The sequence below is a fragment of the Patagioenas fasciata genome, chromosome 3 (assembly GCF_037038585.1).
Source record: "Patagioenas fasciata isolate bPatFas1 chromosome 3, bPatFas1.hap1, whole genome shotgun sequence".
Lineage (NCBI taxonomy): Eukaryota > Metazoa > Chordata > Aves > Columbiformes > Columbidae > Patagioenas > Patagioenas fasciata.
The window spans coordinates 125,935,668-125,952,573 of record NC_092522.1 but is presented as its reverse complement, the minus strand read 5'-3'; the positions used below and the strand labels follow the sequence as shown (position 1 = coordinate 125,952,573).

At 67.8% G+C, this 16,906-nt stretch overlaps 2 protein-coding genes across 4 annotated transcripts; one reads left to right on the top strand and one right to left on the bottom strand.

Annotated features, from left to right (window-relative positions):
- Positions 1-175: 175 nt before the first annotated feature.
- On the top strand, positions 176-15,612 carry AGBL5 (AGBL carboxypeptidase 5). Of its 3 annotated transcripts, none has more exons than XM_065835301.2 (14): positions 176-445; positions 634-805; positions 2,245-2,411; positions 3,644-3,821; positions 4,628-4,806; positions 5,901-6,450; positions 7,513-7,682; positions 11,263-11,398; positions 11,657-11,847; positions 12,339-12,547; positions 14,251-14,354; positions 14,739-14,785; positions 14,921-15,078; positions 15,271-15,612. In XM_065835301.2, the coding sequence occupies exons 1-14, from the start codon at positions 267-269 to the stop codon at positions 15,537-15,539; spliced, it is 2,709 nt and encodes a 902-aa protein (XP_065691373.2). In that variant the 5' UTR covers positions 176-266; the 3' UTR covers positions 15,540-15,612. The 3 variants fall into 3 exon arrangements, with proteins under 3 accessions (XP_065691373.2, XP_065691371.2, XP_071663352.1); XM_065835299.2 differs by having other exon boundaries at positions 177-463; XM_071807251.1 differs by lacking the exons at positions 14,251-14,354; positions 14,739-14,785; positions 14,921-15,078; positions 15,271-15,612 and adding an exon at positions 12,668-13,662 and having other exon boundaries at positions 177-463.
- A 93-nt stretch (positions 15,613-15,705) lies between these two features.
- OST4 (oligosaccharyltransferase complex subunit 4, non-catalytic) lies at positions 15,706-16,328 on the bottom strand. The gene is made up of 3 exons (XM_065835302.2): positions 16,179-16,328; positions 15,904-16,046; positions 15,706-15,821 (listed from the first exon to the last, which is right to left on the bottom strand). Exons 1-2 carry the CDS (start codon positions 16,301-16,303, stop codon positions 15,932-15,934), a joined length of 240 nt encoding a protein of 79 aa, XP_065691374.2. The 5' UTR covers positions 16,304-16,328; the 3' UTR covers positions 15,706-15,821; positions 15,904-15,931.
- Positions 16,329-16,906: the final 578 nt, after the last annotated feature.

Sequence of the window (16,906 nt, the reverse complement as noted above, 5' to 3'; positions counted from 1 at the left end):
CCGTGTGCCGGTCCGTGTGCACACGCGCGTGCAGGTGTGTGCGCGCGCGCCCCCGCGTCCAGGGGCGTGGCCGGGGGCGGTGCGGGGGCGTGGCCCGGGGCGCGGCAGTCGGTTGCCCGGGCGCCGTCCAACGGGCGTGCGCGTTGCTAGGGAGCGGCGGGCCAACGGGCGGGCGCGTTGCTGTTGCCCGGCGGCGCGGCGGGCCGGGCCGGGCGGCGGAGCGCGGCGCGGCGGGGCCATGAGCGGACGGCGGCGGCCCGGCAGCCATGGAGATCCGCTGCGGGGGACTGCTCTTCAGCTCCCGCTTCGACTCGGGAAACCTGGCGCACGTCGAGCAGGTGGGGCCGCCCGGGGCGGGGGGCGGACCCGCGGCCTGGGGCGCCGCCCTCCCCGCCGCCGACTACGAGTTCAAGGTGTGGACGCGGCCCGACTGCGCGCAGACCGAGTATGAGAACGGCAACAGGTACCGGGGCGGGGCCGGGGCTGCCCCGGGGAGGGGGCTGGCCGGGTGTGGGGGAGCGGGGGGCACTGACAGGGGCAGCCGCCACGGGAGGGGCTGCCCGCCGGGTCCGGGGGCCGGGCAGGGCACTGCCGGGCTCGGGGCTCAGCCGGGGCTCCTGTCCTGCCCCCCAGGTCCTGGTTCTACTTCAGCGTGCAGGGGGGAGCCCCCGGGAAGCTGATCAAGCTGCACATCCTGAACATGAACAAGCAGAGCCGGCTGTACTCCCAGGGCATGTCCCCCTTCGTGCGCACCCTGCCCGCTCGGCCCCGCTGGGAGCGCATCCGCGAGCGGCCCAGCTTCGAGGTGCGGGCGTGGGGCCGGGGCCGGGGCGCGGCTGGAGGGGGCAGCTCTGGGGCCGGGGGTGCGGCTGGAGGGGGGCAGCTCTGGGGCCGAGGGCGCGGCTGGAGGGGGCAGCTCTGGGGCCGGTGGTGCGGCTGGAGGGGGCAGCTCTGGGGCCGGGGCGCGGCTGGAGGGGGCAGCTCTGGGGCCGAGGGCGCGGCTGGAGGGGGCAGCTCTGGGGCCGGGGGCGCGGCTGGAGGGGGTAGCTCTGGGGCCGGGGCGCGGCTGGAGGGGCAGCAGGCGGGGAGAGCCCGTGATCAGGGCGGGGGCAGCTCTGGGGACACACACGCCCCTTGCTCGCCTCTCCAGGTGATCTCCAGCTCTCCAGGGCAGGGCAGGGTGGGTGAGCGGCTGGTTCGTACTTTGGCAGCCCCAAGGCAGAGGGTGGGGGTGGGTGATAAAGCCCCTTCCCTGGGCCCAGCACTCAGGAGAGAAGGACTCAGCAGCTCTTTCCCACTGACCGGCTCGGGCTGGGCACCAGCTCTCACTGGGTGACGTCCCTGCTGGGTGACGGGGAACAGCGGCGCTGCTCTTGCGGCACGCCCGGGGCGTCCCTTCCCTTCCCACCCGTCAGTTGTCGAAGTGGCCGGTGAGCAGCTCTTCGCAGCGAGCTGTGCGGCGTTGGGAGCGGTGTGGGGTGAGAGCCCTGGAACCGAGGCGGCAGGAGCAGCCGCAGCAGCGCGTGGGCTCTCACTACAAACAGTTAAAGCTGTTTGAGCCTTAAACAGGTGGTTTTGAGTCCTGGTGCTTTCTGGTTTTGGTCTACTGGAGTTGCCCGGGGTTTAGTCGCTGCAGGTGCTCTGGGTTGTCCTTGCTCTGTGCACACTGCTGCAGGGGGACAGCGACCCCCCAAGCCTGTCCCACCCTGCCCCATGGAACAGGGACCAGAGGGAAGCTCCTGTCCCCTGGCTTGGGACAAGATGATGCTCGATTTGACCCTTGCCAGCACCAGGGAAATGCACAACGTACCGCTGAGCTTTGCAGCGCTCGTTAGCTCTGTGAAGCACTGAAATGCAGTGTTGCTGTTCAGTCTGTGGGCGCTGGCAGGTGAGCGCGAGGGCCAGAGGGACCCCCCGGGTTTCCGGAGAGCTCTGCCCAGAGCCAGGCACACGGCAGGGACCCGAGCACTGCGTGGGGGCGAGCAGGAACCCAGGGCTTTGTGGGCCACAGCCTCATGTTCTGGGGACGTGAGCAAAGTGGGCGGGAGTTGCTGGGAGCGCAGCTCCGGTTCCTGCACGGTTGGAGGAGGGCGAGCAGCTGCCGGCACCTGGCACACGGGAGAACCGGCACGGCGGTGCCGGAGCAGAACCGCGGGGGGTTGCGATGGCTGCGGCCGCTGGGCTGTGCCGGGGAGGTCTCTGTGTGGCCGTGGCTCCGCTCAGCCTCCACTTTGTGTCTGTCAGGTGGTGGAGACGCAGTTCGTGCTGTCCTTCGTGCACCGCTTCCTGGAGCACCGCGGGGCCACCACCTACTTTGCCTTCTGCTACCCCTTCTCCTACACTGAGTGCCAGGAGATGCTGGCGCAGCTGGACAGCCGCTTCCAGGAGTGCCAGCACATGTCTCCCAGCAGGTGTGCACCCCGCTTCCCCCGTGGGGTATCCGTGCCCCCCGCTCCTGCCTGGCTCTTGTTCCTCTGGGCCCCGGTTCTGCACAGGCTGCTGCAGCAGCTCCCCCGAGCTCGCGCGTCTGAGGGCCTCGCCGAGCCGGTCCCCCGGGTTCCCAAGGGCTGGGTCCCGCCAGGCGGAAGCGGCTGAGGAGGGGCTGGAGCGGCTGAGGAGGGGCTGGAGCGGAGCTGCTGCCCCGGTTTGAGCAGGGGGTTCTCAGAGGCCAGCGCCTCAGCTGCTTCCCCCTCCCGGCTGCGGGAAGGTCGGCGCATCTTGCCGCCGCAGTGCCAGGCTCTTTGTGGATCACACTGGGAGATTCCTGTGATCTCAAGAATTTCTTCTCTGAAATCAGAGGGGAACTTGATACCTGTCTGGGGGGAGGAGGAGGAGGACGGGGTGTCCCTGCAGATAACTTGGTCCTGCAGCCCCTCCTGCCCCAGACACCTCCTGTGCCGCCGGCCGGGATCACAAGCACCTTTTCTTAGACAAGGGGCGAGCGATGGTTTATTGGAAGGGGTTTGTTCTTAAAGTGTCACGTGATGGAGAACAGCGGGAATTTCCAAGCCTGGCGGTTGGTGAGGGTCTGACAGTGATACCGTGGTCCCTGTGGGTCACTCACCCACTGACGGGGCCCCTGAGCCCTCGGGATTGCACAGGGCTGGGTGTCCAGGCCAAACCCCAGCTCCTGGGGCTGTCAGCAGGGCCGGGGGGGTCTCTCTCTGAACCCCGGCTCCCTGGGTGCTGGGGGCTGTCAGCAGGGCTGGGGGGTCTCTGTCTGAACCCCGGCTCCCTGGGTGCTGGGGGCGTCTCTGTGCTGTGCAGGGGGGCTGTGCTCCCCTCTGTGTGATGATCAGACCCCCAAGGACCCACGGGGGGCTGCCTCACCCGCTCACCCAGCAGCTTGGCTGCAGGCATCAGGGAGGGCTTGGGGTTCTGCTCATGCTGGGCAGCAGAGGGAGCAGGATGCGGTCCCGGGGGAGCGGCTGGAGGCTGAGCTGAGGGCTGTGGGGTGGCGAGCGTTCCCGGCCCTGCCAGGGCCCCTGTGCCCTCGGGGCAGCTCCAGGCGCTGTGGGGGAGCGCAGCGCCCTGTCCCTCGGTCCCTGGCCCGGCAGCACGCTGGGCTGGGCCGGCGGTGCCTGAGCCGCACCACCCCGTGCCCCGGCTCTGCCCGCGTGCTGAGCCTCTCCTCACCCCGCAGCCCCCTCGACTCCATCTACTACCACCGGGAGCTGCTGTGCCACTCGCTGGACAAGCTGCGCGTGGACCTGCTGACCGTCACCTCGTGCCACGGCATGCTGGAGCAGCGGGAGCCACGCCTGGACAAGCTCTTCCCCGACACCAGCACCCCCCGGCCGCGCCGCTTCGCGGGGAAGAGGGTGAGCTCCGTGGTGGGGCTGGGGAGCGCAGCACTGTGCGACCGCTGCGTGCCGGGGCCTGGCTGCCACCCTTGCGGCGGGGACTCGAGACGTGTCACGTCCTGAAGTCTGGGAGCAGACAGCAAGAGACCCTGTCCTGAGGTGAGGGAGCCGGTCCTGCCAGGAGCCCCAGTGCGCCATGACGTGCCCTCTGGTGGCATCACACCCATGTTCCTCAGGGCAAAGATCATCTGGTAGGGTTTTGTTCTGTCCTTGTATCGCTGTTGCCCCGTGGAGCTGTGGAGAAGCTGAGGGCAGCGCTGTGTTTGAGCCGTCAGCCCCCGGGACAGGCAGAGCGCTCCCTCTGCGGCTGCGCGGAGTGGCCACGGGTGAGGGGCACTGCACACGTCTCTTGCTGTGAAGCTCCCACTGAGCTCTCCAGGACATGGTTTGTGTCACCCCTGTGGCCAGGCTGGTCCCCGCACTGTGGATCGCGCGGGGCTGTCCCTGGGACGCGTCTCTGGCTCTGCCTCTCGGCGCCCGTGCTCTGGTTTCTCGTGGTGGCTGCTGCGGGGCCACTGTCCCTGCGGTCTCAGGCGGGAACAACCAGCCCTGTTCCAGGCAGGACCTGGCAGAGGCACCGGGCAGAGAAACCTCCAAAAGCTGCCGTGTTACCGCACCCGGGCCTGGTGTGCGCTCCCCGGGCAGCGTGGTGCTGGCTTTGGTGCAGGGCGGGCGCCCCAGGGAGCGCTTTTCCCTCGGTTGAGCCACCGCAGCACCGCGGGCAGGCAGGAACCTGCCCACCAGCCCCATCCATTTGCCCCCAGGTGTTTTTCCTGAGCAGCAGAGTCCACCCGGGAGAAACACCCTCCAGCTTCGTCTTCAACGGCTTCCTGGACTTCATCCTGCGGGAGGAGGACCCCCGCGCCCAGATGCTGCGGCGCATGTTCGTCTTCAAGCTCATTCCCATGCTGAACCCCGACGGGGTGGTGCGGGGCCACTACCGGTGGGTGCGCGCGGCTGCAGCTCTGCCGGGGGCTGGGCCGGGCTGGGCTGGGCTCTCCCGGTTCAGAGCTGACCTGCATTTCATGGTGGCTGGGAAGAAAGGTCCCGAGATCCCGCGTTGGCAGAAGGAGCCGAGGCCCATGGGCTGCAGGGTCTCTGGGAGGAGCTTGTGGCTGCTGCCGCCTGCACAGGTCACCTGCTCGGCCAGGGCTTTCCAGCCGGGGTGCGCAGTGCTGCCCTGTCCCCCGAGACACTGCCCTGTCCCCCGAGACACTGCCCTGTCCCCCGAGACACTGCCCTGTCCCCCGAGACACTGTCCTGTCCCGTCCTCGCCCCCCCGGCGTGTGGGAGCCGGTGGTTTCAGGGTGGGGAGGTCGACTGGGCTCTGCTCGCTGGGGCGAGTGCCGCAGCACAGAGGGTCTGGGCTGTGCTGGGACAGGTTTCCCACAGCAAAGTCTCGGGTGTCTGTGCTTAAAAAAGTAATTTAATCAAAAGCTAAAATGAAAACTGAATGGAAAGGTACAGCAAAGCCGCAGTCCGGACTGGGTGCCTCTCAAGGGGAGGGACCCCAACACAAAAGAGGTTTGGGCTTTTCAGCCCTCACGGTCTCTGCACCCGCTCTCCGTGTGTCCTGCACGTGCCGTCCGTGTCCTGTTTGGCCCAGTGGTGATTCTGGGCCTGGGCTGCTTTGTTTCTCACTGGGTTCTCTTTCTCCACCCCCCAGGCAGCTCTTTGATGTGTCACTGTGATGGTTTGCAGCCTGTGCTCACACTTTCCTCTCTGGCTCCTGGTCTGGTCTGCAGGGCCCGTCACCAAACACCCAGGTCGCGAAGGTTCTCAGGTGGCCTGAGCTCCAGCGAGCCCGGCCGCGCATCCGAGTTTGGCTGCTCTTCTAAAAGAGGCCATGCAAACAGAACACAGCTACAAGAATAGAATATAATTAAGCAGTTAGTTTGATTAAACTTGCTCTGCAGCGCAGAGTCTCTGCCCTGGGGGTGGTTTGGCTGGCTGTGCCTGTTGAGAGGCTCGGCTCTGCCTTTGCCGAACGGACGGCGCTGTGCCGAGCACCTCACGTCCCCTCTGCTCTCTCCGCAGAACCGACTCCCGGGGGGTGAACCTGAACCGGCAGTACCTGAACCCCGACGCCGAGCTGCACCCCGCCGTGTATGGCGCCAAAGCCGTGCTGCTCTACCACCACGTCCACAGCCGCGTCCCACCGGGCTCTCCCGACTGGCGGACCTACGTCTCGCCGCTCAGCACCAGCTTGCTCAGCACAAAATCTTCCAACCATTCCGTCCGCAGCAGCGTCCCGTCCTCGGAGCTGTCGGAGCTGGAGAAAGCCAATAACCTCCGCAACTCTGCCGGCGCCTGGCGCGCCAGCACGCGCCTCAGCCCTTCTCAGGAAGCCCGGCTCTCGGCAGCGCCCGCGGCTGCGCCGGGCGAGGACCCGGCTCCCTGGATCCTCCCAGCGAGCCGCAGCACCAAGCACTGTGAGGAGGAGGCCGGGGGGCCTCCAGCAGCACCTCTCCCCGAAACCATCCCCCCCCGGGACAGCGGGCTGGCCTACTACGTGGATCTGCACGGGCACGCCTCCAAACGCGGCTGCTTCATGTACGGCAACAGCTTCAGCAACGAGAACGACCAGGTGAGGGCGGGGTGGGCGTACAGGGCGCTGGAGCGGGCTGGGACCTCCCGCTGCTGGGACAGGGGTGGGGGTCTCTGCTGGGACAGGGCTGTGCCCGAGGAGGGGGCGCCAGGCTGGCTCCCTGCCGTCAGTGCTCTGTGCAGACTACTCCCCTGCTTCTTTCTTTCTCCCCCTTCTTTCTTTCTTTCTCCCCTTCTTTCTTTCTTTCTCCCCCTTCTTTCTTTCTTTCTCCCCCTTCTTTCTTTCTTTCTCCCCCTTCTTTCTCCCCCCTTTCTCCCTCCTCTCTCCCCTCTTCCCCCCCTCTTCCCTCTCTCCCCTCCCTGTGAGCAGGGCGGTAGCCACAGGTCTCAGCTTTCCCACGAGAGCTGCCCCTTCTCCCCCAAGTGGGGGGTGGCCGTGCCACTGGGCCCCCTCCCCTTGCTGAGCCGACTGCCGGGAGCACCCAACTGCTGCCTCCTTGCTGGCCATGGACAGGGACAGGCAGGGCTGGGCAGCGACCCCCGGGCACGGCCACAGCATCTGAGACGTGGGATTGGGCAGGGTGAGCCCAGCCAGCACCCCAGTGCGTCCCAGAGCTCGGCGCTGCTGGTGCTGGAGCAGGACAAACGGCCCAAAGTCACAGAATCACACCATCGTTTTGGTTGGAAAATGTCCTCAAGATCACAGAGTCCAACCCTTCCCCACCCTTGTCCCTGCCCCATGTCCTGAGAACCTCCTGTCCGTCTGTCCAGCCCTCCAGGGATGGTGACTCCAGCACTGCCCTGGGCAGCCTGTTCCAATGCCCCACAGCCCTTTGGGGAAGAAATTATTCCCAGATCCAACCTCAACCTCCCCTGGTGCAACTTGAGGCCGTTTCCTCTGCTCCTGGCGCTTGTTCCTGGGGAGCAGAGCCCGACCCCCCTGGCTCCAAGCTCCTTTCAGGCAGTTCAGAGATCAGAAGGTCTCCCCTCAGCTCCTGTTCTCCAGCTGAACCCCCAGGTCCCTCAGCCACTCCGTCACAGTTGTGCTCCAGCCCCTCACCCCTCTCTGAGCTCACGTTCACCGTGTTCCTCTGTGCCGCAGGTGGAGAACATGCTGTTCCCCAAGCTCATCTCCCTGAACTCGCCCTACTTTGACTTCACGGGCTGTAACTTCTCGGAGAAGAACATGTACGCCAAAGACAAGCGGGACGGGCAGTCAAAGGAGGGCAGTGGGCGCGTGGCCATCTTCAAAGCCCTGGGGATCATCCACAGGTAGGCGACCCCCCACCCACAGGCTGCCGCTCCCCTCCGGCCTGGAAGGGACACGGGACATTAGGGGAAGCTGGAGCCACTTCTGTGGGGCAGGTGTGACCTGCTCAGCTGCCCAGGGGTTTGGGACAGGCCAAGGAGAGCGTTTGGCGCTTGGTGCAGGTGGGGCCGGACCAGCCGTGCCAGGTGCTGCCGCGTTCCCGAGCCACAGGCCCCGCTCCTGTGGGCCTCCCGTCCCTCCCGTGCCTCCCGCAGCTGGTCTGGCTCCTTGTCCGCACTGCTGCAGAGCTGCTTGCGCACGGCTTCCCGGGAGGAATTCTCCTCTTTCCCAGATGTTTATATTGAGCTGTAATTAAAACCCATTTATCTGTAATGGGCTCAGCTTGCCCAGGCCTCACATGCGAGGTTGCCGTGCACGGTTCCAGCCACAACCAGTCTGGTTCTGGGAGCTGTAGATGTTTGTGTCATCTGTAGCAGCCATGGGCCTGTATCCAACAACAAATGGGATATTTTTGGCTTGTTTCTGTTGCGGTTGCTGGGAACATAAGAATGGCAGAACCACCAGCCCAGTGGCCTGTCTGACCCCGCTGGGCCGTGGTGACCAGTCGCAGATGCCGAGGGGAGAGGACGAGAACCGTGCGATGCTGCGTTTCCCAGGAATCCGTGGGCTGGGGAAACGTGGAAGCAGCACCGGGCGTCCCCAGGCCCCCGCAGCCCCAGGGCCGAGCCGCTCTGCGCGCGGGGTCGGTGCCGGTGCAGGACGCGGCTCCCGCGGGGACGGTGGCCCCCGCGGCTCCTTGCTCTCCCCGGTCCCTCAGCACTCCCCGTGCGCTGGTTCAGCCGCCACCCCCTCCGGCAGCAGACGCGGGGCAGCTCTGGCATTTGCTCTGGGAACAGCCCGGGGCTGATCCGGCAGTGACAGCCCAAGCGTGGCAGGGGCTCTGCTGCGGTCAGGGTGCGCTGGGGACGGTGCGGGCACGGCAGACAGACGAGCAGGAGCCTCAACGGTTTTCTGCTGTGTTAGTGAGTGAATTAGAATGTCCTGAGCCGGAGGGACCCACAGGGTCTTGAGTCCAACATCTGTCCCTGCACAGGACACCCCACAGGTCACCCCGTGTGTCTGAGGACCCTGTCCAGTCTCTTCTTGAACACTGTCAGGTTGGGCCGTGACCCCTCCCTGGGAGCCTGTTCAGTGTCCAGCACCTCTGGGGAAGAACCTTTGCCCCATGTCCCACTGACCCTCCCTGGCACATCTGCTGCCGTTCCCTGGGCTCTGTCACTGTCACAGAGCAGAGCTCACCCTGCCCCTCCTGCTCCTGCTGAGGACCCTGCAGCCCATGGGCTCTGCCCTCAGTCTGCTCTGCTCCAGCTGAGCAAACCCAGGGACTGCAGCTGCTGCTCACACGGCTTCACTCCAAACCTTCACCAGCTTCACAGCCTCCTGGGCACTCCAGCAGCTCTATTTTTATAACTGCCCTGAGCAGCGGGGCAGGGGGACGCGGGGCTGGTAGCTCCCGTCACCTCCTTCCTTCCCACCCGACACGTGCTCCGGGAGAGCTGGCGCGGGGATTCGCGGGCCGAGGGGAGGCTGACCGGCCTCCGTCCTGGGTGGTCTTTGTGAACAGCAGGTGCAACGCTTGCCTTTCTTCACCCATCGGGGACCCTCTGCTCCCTGTCACCTTCCGGAGGTGACCGAGGGGGCCCCACAAGGACCTCAGCACCCTTGGGTGTGGGGCTCACAGGGTTCGTGTTTCTCAGGAGATCCCCAGCTTGATTTTCCTCCACGTGTGGTGTTCTCCCGGAGCCCCAGCTCCAGGCACCTCCTCCCGCGGCCATGGCTTTCTGCGGGGGAGCTCAGCATGGCTCCCCTGCTGCCAGCCGCTCTCCTGCACGTGTGTCCGTGTCCCCGGGTACCGAGCAGGGTCATTCCTGCAATCGGGGGAGTCTGTCCCCAAAACCTGCCACCTCTCCTAAGCCCTGTGTCCTCCAGAGCTGCCTTCCCGTGCCCTGGTGCGCTGGAATCGGCTCTCCCGGGGCGCAGGCTCCGTGCTCCCCTCCCCGCGGGATCTCGCGCTCCGCTCTCTCCTGCTCCCTGCGGATCCGGCTGCCGGTCGTACCGCGTCCCCAGCCATCGGGTTCCTCCTGTCCGCATCCAGCGGTGCTGCGCCCCTGGCTGGGCTCTCCAGCACCCTGCACCCCTATTGGGAAGTTATTCCCCAGCACCTTCCCGAAATCCGGAGGAGTCCAGAACTTTCTGGGAACAGAAGCAGCGTTTAGTGGGTGTTTCTGTTGAGATTTCTTTCCTCAGCACCGCTGGGCAGAGGTGAATTTCTGTCACCCACCGCGCTGTGCAGCGAGGTGCACAGCGTCACCAGGCACCATGGGCACGTGTTCAGTGTGGGTCTCAACGGGCCTTCGTTTTTCACACCTTTTCCTCCGCCCGTTCTCCTGTCCCCTGTGCTAATCTCCTGCCCCGTCCTGAGCGTGAGCTCCCCGGGGTGACCGCAGGCCCTTGTGGGATAACCAGAGAACACCTTTCGGTAGCCACTTCACCCCAAAAAGCACTTGGGGTGTCCCTGGCGGCTGTGGGTTCCTTGTCCGGGGATTTAAGGTAAGAAGTGGGTACTTCAGTGCTTTGGGAGCTCAGCAATCGCTGCTGCTGCTCTGGCCGGTCCTTCCTTTGGCATTGGCTCCATAGAACCACAGACGGTTTGGGTTGGAGGGACCTTCCGAGCCCCCCAGTCCCCCTGCCATGAGCAGGGACATCTTCACCAGCTCAGGTTGCTCAGAGCCCTGTCCAGCCTGGCCTGGGATGTCTCCAGGGATGGTTCAGCCACCCCCTCTCTGGCCAACCTGGGCCAGGCTCTCACCACCCTCAGCACAAACAATTTCTGCATCATGTCCAGCCTGAATCTCCCTCCTTTAGTTTAAACCATCACCCCTTGTCCTGTCACTACAGGCCCTGCTCAAAAGTCTGTCCCCATCTTTCTTCTTGGCCCCTTTTCAGTTCAGAACAGCCGCACTCAGGTCTCCCCGGAGCTTCTCTTCTCCAGCTGAACCCCCCAGCTCTCTCACCTGTCCCCAGCAGAGCTGTTCCAGCCTCGGGTCATTCCTGGGGCTCCTCTGGCCCCTCTGCAGCAGCTCCATGTGTGTCCTGTGCTGAGGACCCAGAGCTGGACCAGCCCTGCAGGGGGGTCTCACCAGAGCGGGGCAGAGGGGCAGGATCCCCCAAACCTGCTGCTCACGGGGCTGGGGACGCAGCCCAGGACACGGGTGGGTTCTGGGCTGTGGGCCCCGAGTCCGGCTCCTTGTGTCCTGTGCCGGGGCCCCTCTCCTGCCCTCACCCCCATGGCCTGTACCGCCGCCAGCTGCCGCTGCTGCCCCTCTCGCTGCCCCCAGGCAGAAGCAGCAGCAGCGCACTGAGGCCGTTGCTCCGGGGCAGGAGCCGTTCTTCCCTCTGGGCCGGGGACTCCGGTGGCTCCGGGGCTGAGCTGCGCTTGCACCGTGTCACCGCAGCGGTGGTGCTGCTGTGCGGGCTGGGTGTGGGTCCGTGGGGTAACCCGGCCTTCCCTCTGCCCCACAGCTACACGCTGGAGTGCAACTACAACACGGGGCGCTCGGTGAACAGCATCCCGGTGGCGTGCCACGACAACGGGCGCGCCAGCCCGCCGCCGCCGCCCGCCTTCCCCTCCAAGTACACCGTGGAGCTGTTCGAGCAGGTACGGGGCGGGGGGGTCACAGCCCTGCCCCAGGCCCGCGGGAAGAGCCTCTCACCTTCTCTCCTGCTTTGCACTCGCTGTCCCTGCGAAAACTCGGTGCTGGTCCGTGGTGCCGTTTTGGAGGGAATGCGGATGAAATGAGCTCTGAGGCTTGTCTGGGATTTGGGGGTGGGATTTCTTTGTTTGTCCCCCTGCAGTCCCAGAGAGCTGCTGCTGTTTCGCCAGGCCGCTCTCACCGGCCGCCTCTTGCCCTGGCAGGTCGGCAGAGCCCTGGCCGTGGCGGCGCTGGACATGGCCGAGTGCAACCCCTGGCCGCGCATCATCCTGTCGGAGCACAGCAGCCTCGGCAACCTGCGGGCCTGGATGCTGAAGCACGTGCGCAGCACACGGGGCGCAGGCGGGGGCCTGCGGAGGAGAGGGGGTGCCAGGACCCCCCCCCGGAGCTCCACGTAAGGGCCTGCCGGGTCGAGCGATCAGGAGCTGCAGGGTAACACAGATCAGAGGTGCTAACGGTACTTGGAGTGCGTTACCTGCAGCTAGAAAAGCCCAGGTTCATTTGTTCGCCTTCCCGCCTGTCCCTGCAGTTTGGTTTGTGAGCCGCAGGGGCACCCCCAGCCCCACGCCACCCGCAGGGTGAGGGTCTTTGGGGTTCCCCTGCCGCAGTAACTGGGACACGACTCTCTGGGTCTCTGCCTGCAGAGAGCACCAGCGGCTCCTGCTCCGCCGGGTCCAGCGCTGCACTGGGATGGGTTTGGGTCTGGGGTGCGGGAGTGGGAACTCTGACATGGTGCTGCTGCATGAGGCTGCAGGGACAGCGAGGGGACAGCCCCTGTGACAACCCTGTCCCCAGCTGCTGTGGGGAAGGACGGGGGCAGCGGAGTGGCCGCGGAGGGGAGCCCCCTCCCGCAGAGCCGCTGAGCTCCTGTTTGTCACCTTCCAGCGGCCTCCCCAGCTCGGCCTCCGACAACGCCCTGTCCCGCGTGAGGAGCTTCAGCAACGGCACCAGCGGGAGCGGCAGCAGCCAGCAGGACTCGCCGCACATCAGAGCCTCCCCCAGCTTCACGTTTGGCTGCAGCAGGGCCTCGGGCCCAGCCGCCGCGAGCCAGAGCGCTCCCAAGGGCAGCGACGCGGCCCTGGCACCGGGCAGAGGTAAGCGGGGCTGGGGGCCGCTCGTGCACTTGATCCGGTACCTGTCGAGCTGCTGTACAAAGCTGCAGCCCTGAGGAGAGCTCTGTGCCAGCGTAACGGTATGTTTTGGTGTAATAAAAGTGGTTTTACGTGGAAGAAGTGCGTGTGAACCGCCGCCCCGTCCCCTCGGAAGTGTCCTGGACGCCGCACGCAGCTCCCTGCTCCATCCAGAGCGGCCCTGGCCGGGGCAGGACAGACGCTGCGTGGTGGGACCTGCGGCCGCTCCAGCCCGGCCACTGCGGGCCCCAGCGGAGCCCCCGGCCCACAGCGCCGCAGGGCAGAGCCGCCACCGCTCCCCGCCCCGGGGCCCGGGACTCTGCGGTGCCGGGCCTGGCGCCGCGGGGCTCTGGAGGAGCCAGCACAGACAACCTCTGCTCGATTTCCCTCGGCCTCAGCTGCTCCCAAAGCACTCCCGAGGCCAGCAGGGGTACACCAGAGCACCCTTTTCCTTCCTGGGCTGAGCCACGTGCTGTCACAGCACAGGGCTGTGGTCACGGTGAGGCAGGCAGTAGAGCCATAATCAGTCACTGGGGTTTGACAGCACAGCAAGTCCTGTCCTGTACCACCCACGTAGCCGGGGAAAGGCCCCGGCTTCCCGCCCCACCACCAGCGCTCGGTGAACCCCACAGCGGCACCGCAGCCTGCGGAGGGGCTGCCAGACCAGGGCCAGGTGCCGGCTGTGCCCTCGGCATGATGGGGGGGCTGCAGCCCCAGCAGCCGGTGGGAGGCAGCCCCACTGCCCGGTGCTGCAGCCGGGGACACAGGGTGCAACAGGAGCCCCAGGGCTGTGGGCTCTGCTGCGCTCAGGGGGGTCCCAGCACCGGAGGTGTGTGAGCGAGGGGCCACATTTGGGGCAGGGCTGCCGGTGTGACTGGGGAGATGGGGCTGTGGTTGTGCCGAGGCTCCGTGTCCCAGTGCCGCTCTCAGGAGGGGTCACTGCGCACCCCGCAGTCAGCTCCTTCCTCCTGCTCCGCCTGTTTCCCACAGTGCTTTGCCCCCGTGTTCGCTCTCTTGCTGTGCAGTGACTGTTTCTCGTCTGCCATGAGAACGTGCTGGGGAGGAAATAAAAGGCTGACGTTCTCATGGGCACGTTGTAACGTCTGCTCCTTGTGCCGTGTGCGCCCGGCCCAGCCCCGGCTGCAGGTGACAGTTGGGCGCTGGGGAACAGAGCGTGGGGGCTGGAGGGGCAGAGCCTGTCCCACAGCATGGGTCAGCGTCACTGTCCCCAGCCTGTGCTGTCCCCTCGCTGGCTGCCACCACGGCTGCACTGGGACGTGTGGCCGGGAATGCGTTGACACCCAGCTCCGCTGTACGAGCCCCACGGCACAGCCGTCCCACCAGCTGTCCCAGGCGGTGGCTGGTGGCACAGGAGGAGGACACTGTCCCCGAGTCACACTCCATCCTCCCGCTGCCAAGATCTGTGCCATGGGGAAGGGGCAGGAGTTGTCACTTGCTGGTACCACCCGCTGTCACCCCTAAAGCCACAGCTCCAGCACAGACTGTGGTGGCCGGTCGGCTCCCTGCCTGCACGGCACAGCTTGGCGAGGGCTCTGCATGGGCCCGGGGGCTTGGCCAGGGAGCCGGCACCCTCGCCGCAGCTCGCAGGCCCCTCACCCTCCCTCGTGTCCCTGCGTGGGCTGAGCTCTGTCTCGTTTCTCACACAGGGCTCCTGTTGGGCACCCGGGCAGCGCTGAGCTGCCATGGACCACGCCAGGCCCAGCGCGGCGCAGGAGATCCAGCAGCTGCCCACAGCACGGCACTGCCGCAGGTACCACGGGCACCGGTGGGGCGGGAGCCTGGGGGTGCAGGGCCCTGTGCCCCCACTCTAGTGGTCCCTGGGAGGGGGCTGCCCCACAGGCACTGCCAGCCGGGCCTGAGGGACGTGGAGCTGGGCCAGGGCTGTGCTGGGAGGTGCTGGATCCCCTACTGAGCTGCACGCACCATCTGGGGCACGGGGTACCGCACACTGACCGGCCCGGCTGGCGCGGGCTTCCCAAAGGGCTCGGACACCCCTGGCTGTGGGGCTGAGACCCCCCGGAGCTTCTGCCCCACAAAGGTTTCCCAAGCCACGCGGACACCCAGGCACAGGGTCCAGCAAGAGTGGGGACAGACACCCTCCTGGGCACTGACCACCCTTGTCCCCTCTCCGCAGGCACTGCCAAAGAAACTGGACCCCAGGAGACCCCCAGAGCAGCCCAGGTAGGTGCCGGCACTGGCCACAGCGTGGGGCCGTGCACAGCCAGCCCCGAGCCGGGGCGTGAGAGCCCCTGCAAAGCCCCCGGGAAAGGGGGCTGGGCAGTCCCCAGCTCAGGAGCGTTGCCTGGTTCTCCGCAGCCTGGGGGGAGCCCCCCTGCGCCCCAGCAGGATCCCCGTGCGGCGGAGAGCGGCTGTGACCAGCCAGAGCCTGCCCAGCCTCTGCGCTGGGAGCACCGCAGCCCCCGGGGCCAGGACGTGCAGCCACAGTGGGGCCCGCACCACACAGCCCCCCACAGGTACGGCACAGCCCTGGGGCTGCCCCCGCCCGCCGACCTCACCGGGTCACAGCGCCCAGCCTGCACACCACGGCACAGCGGTGTCTGTCACCCCCACCGGCTGGGTGACCCCGATGAGCTGCAACAGGGGCTGTGGGGACCCAGCCCGGCCCCACGCCCCACGGGTGGCGACACTGGTCTCCATCCCCACAGGACTCTGCCAGGAGAGCCCAGCACTCGCCGTGGGGGTGCTGAGCGCCGAGGGACCTGTCGCGTGCGGTGGCCAGGGGGCCCGCGGTGCCTGGGGGCTGCACTGCGGGCAGGGGGACCCGCGCCCTGCGCCGGGGAGGGGGCTCCCAGCTCTGCGCCCCGGGCCCTCCCCGCCGCGCTCCCCGCCGGCGCAGCCCCCGCCGGGCCCGGCCACCGGCGCCGCCCCGCTCAGCTCCTACCGGCAGCTGCTGTTCTTCTGCGCCGAGGCCTGACCGCACACCGGCCCCACTGCGGCCCAACCGCGCGGGCAGCGCCGGGACCCCCAGACCAAAGCTGCACCGGCACGGAGCCCGGCCCCGCCGCAGCCACGGCTCGCCCAGCCCCGCTCCTCCCCGCGGGCCCGGCGGAGGGGCCGGGCAGATTTTTACACCACACGGGTTTGTCTGGTACGGTCGTGTTTCTGGTAAAAGTTGGTTTGGAAAAGGCGGCGTCTCCTCCATCAGCGCGGCCCCGCGCCCGCTGCGCCCCGGCCCCAGTCCCGCTGCCCCATGGCCCTGCGGGAGGAACGCGGGTGAGCGGGGCGGGGGCGGGGGCGGGCTCCGCGGGACGGGGCTGCCCGGTTCTCCCCGCTCTCACCGAGCCTGCCCGCCGCCGCTGCCGGGGCTCACTCCTGCTTCTTGGGGTTGTTGACGGCCACGTAGTGGTAGAGCACGACGAGCAGGAACAGCGACACGCCCAGCATGTTGGCGAAGATGGCGAGCTGCACGTCCGTCACCATCCTGCGGGGACGCGCTGCCAGCGGGGCCGGGAGCCCCGCAGGGACCCCGCAACCCCCGGGACCCCGCTCCCCCCGTCACCCCCGCTCCCCACCCCCCCCCGTGTCCACCCCGTTCCGGCCCCCCCGCGCTCACGCGCTCCGGTCCCGCCGCTGCCGCCACGTCTCCCTGCGCCGCGCGCGACTTCCGGCCGCGGGGCACGGCGGGAGGGGCGGGGCACGGTGGGAGGGGCGGGGCCTTGGGCTCCGCGGTGACGTCATGGACGAGGCCCGACCACGGCGTGACGTCACGGGTGCCGGGCCCCGCCGCAGGGCGCGCTCTGCACACACGCGCGCGGTGACGTCAAAGCTCCTGGCCCCCGGCCCAGCAGTGACGTCACGGCCTGACGCACCCCGAGCCCCCGGGCAGGGAAACGGCCCCCGGTGCCCCCGCGAGGGGCCGGAACCTCCCAGGCCCCCGCAGCCACCGCCACACAGCGCCGCCCGCGGGGCGGGGGCGGGGCTGCACCGAGGGGCGGGGCTGCACCGGGGGCGGGGCTGCACTGGGGCGGGGCTCGGGGGGCGGGGCCGGCGGGTGGAGTCCCGGCGGCCGGAGTTAATTATAGCGCTGGTGGGGCCGGGATGGGGAGCGCGGGGCGGTGGGACCGAGCTGGGTGTGCTGGGCCGTACTGGGCTGTGCTGGGCCGGGTGCAGCGCTGGCCACAGCCGGGGGGTCCCAGCAGCGAGTCCCCCTGGGTCCTGCCCCCCCCGCCACCCCTGCGCCCCCGGCCACAGCGGGGACAGCGCTGGACCCTTGGGGACGAGGCCCCGGCCGCACTGCCGCCCCGGCTGTGGCTGCGGTCCCCGGCACCGGGCAGAGCCAAC

Bases quoted from the DNA above. Each gene is read 5' to 3' on its own strand.
- AGBL5 (XM_065835299.2), top strand. From the start codon at position 267: ATGGAGATCCGCTGCGGGGGACTGCTCTTCAGCTCCCGCTTCGACTCG. The intron at 464-633 runs GTACCGGGGCGG...CCTGCCCCCCAG, and splicing joins GAGTATGAGAACGGCAACAG to GTCCTGGTTCTACTTCAGCG. The intron at 14,786-14,920 runs GTAGGTGCCGGC...GGTTCTCCGCAG, and splicing joins AGACCCCCAGAGCAGCCCAG to CCTGGGGGGAGCCCCCCTGC.
- OST4 (XM_065835302.2), bottom strand. From the start codon at position 16,303: ATGACGTCACCGCGGAGCCCAAGGCCCCGCCCCTCCCACCGTGCCCCG. The intron at 16,047-16,178 runs GTGAGCGCGGGG...GCGTCCCCGCAG, and splicing joins CAGCGGCGGGACCGGAGCGC to GATGGTGACGGACGTGCAGC.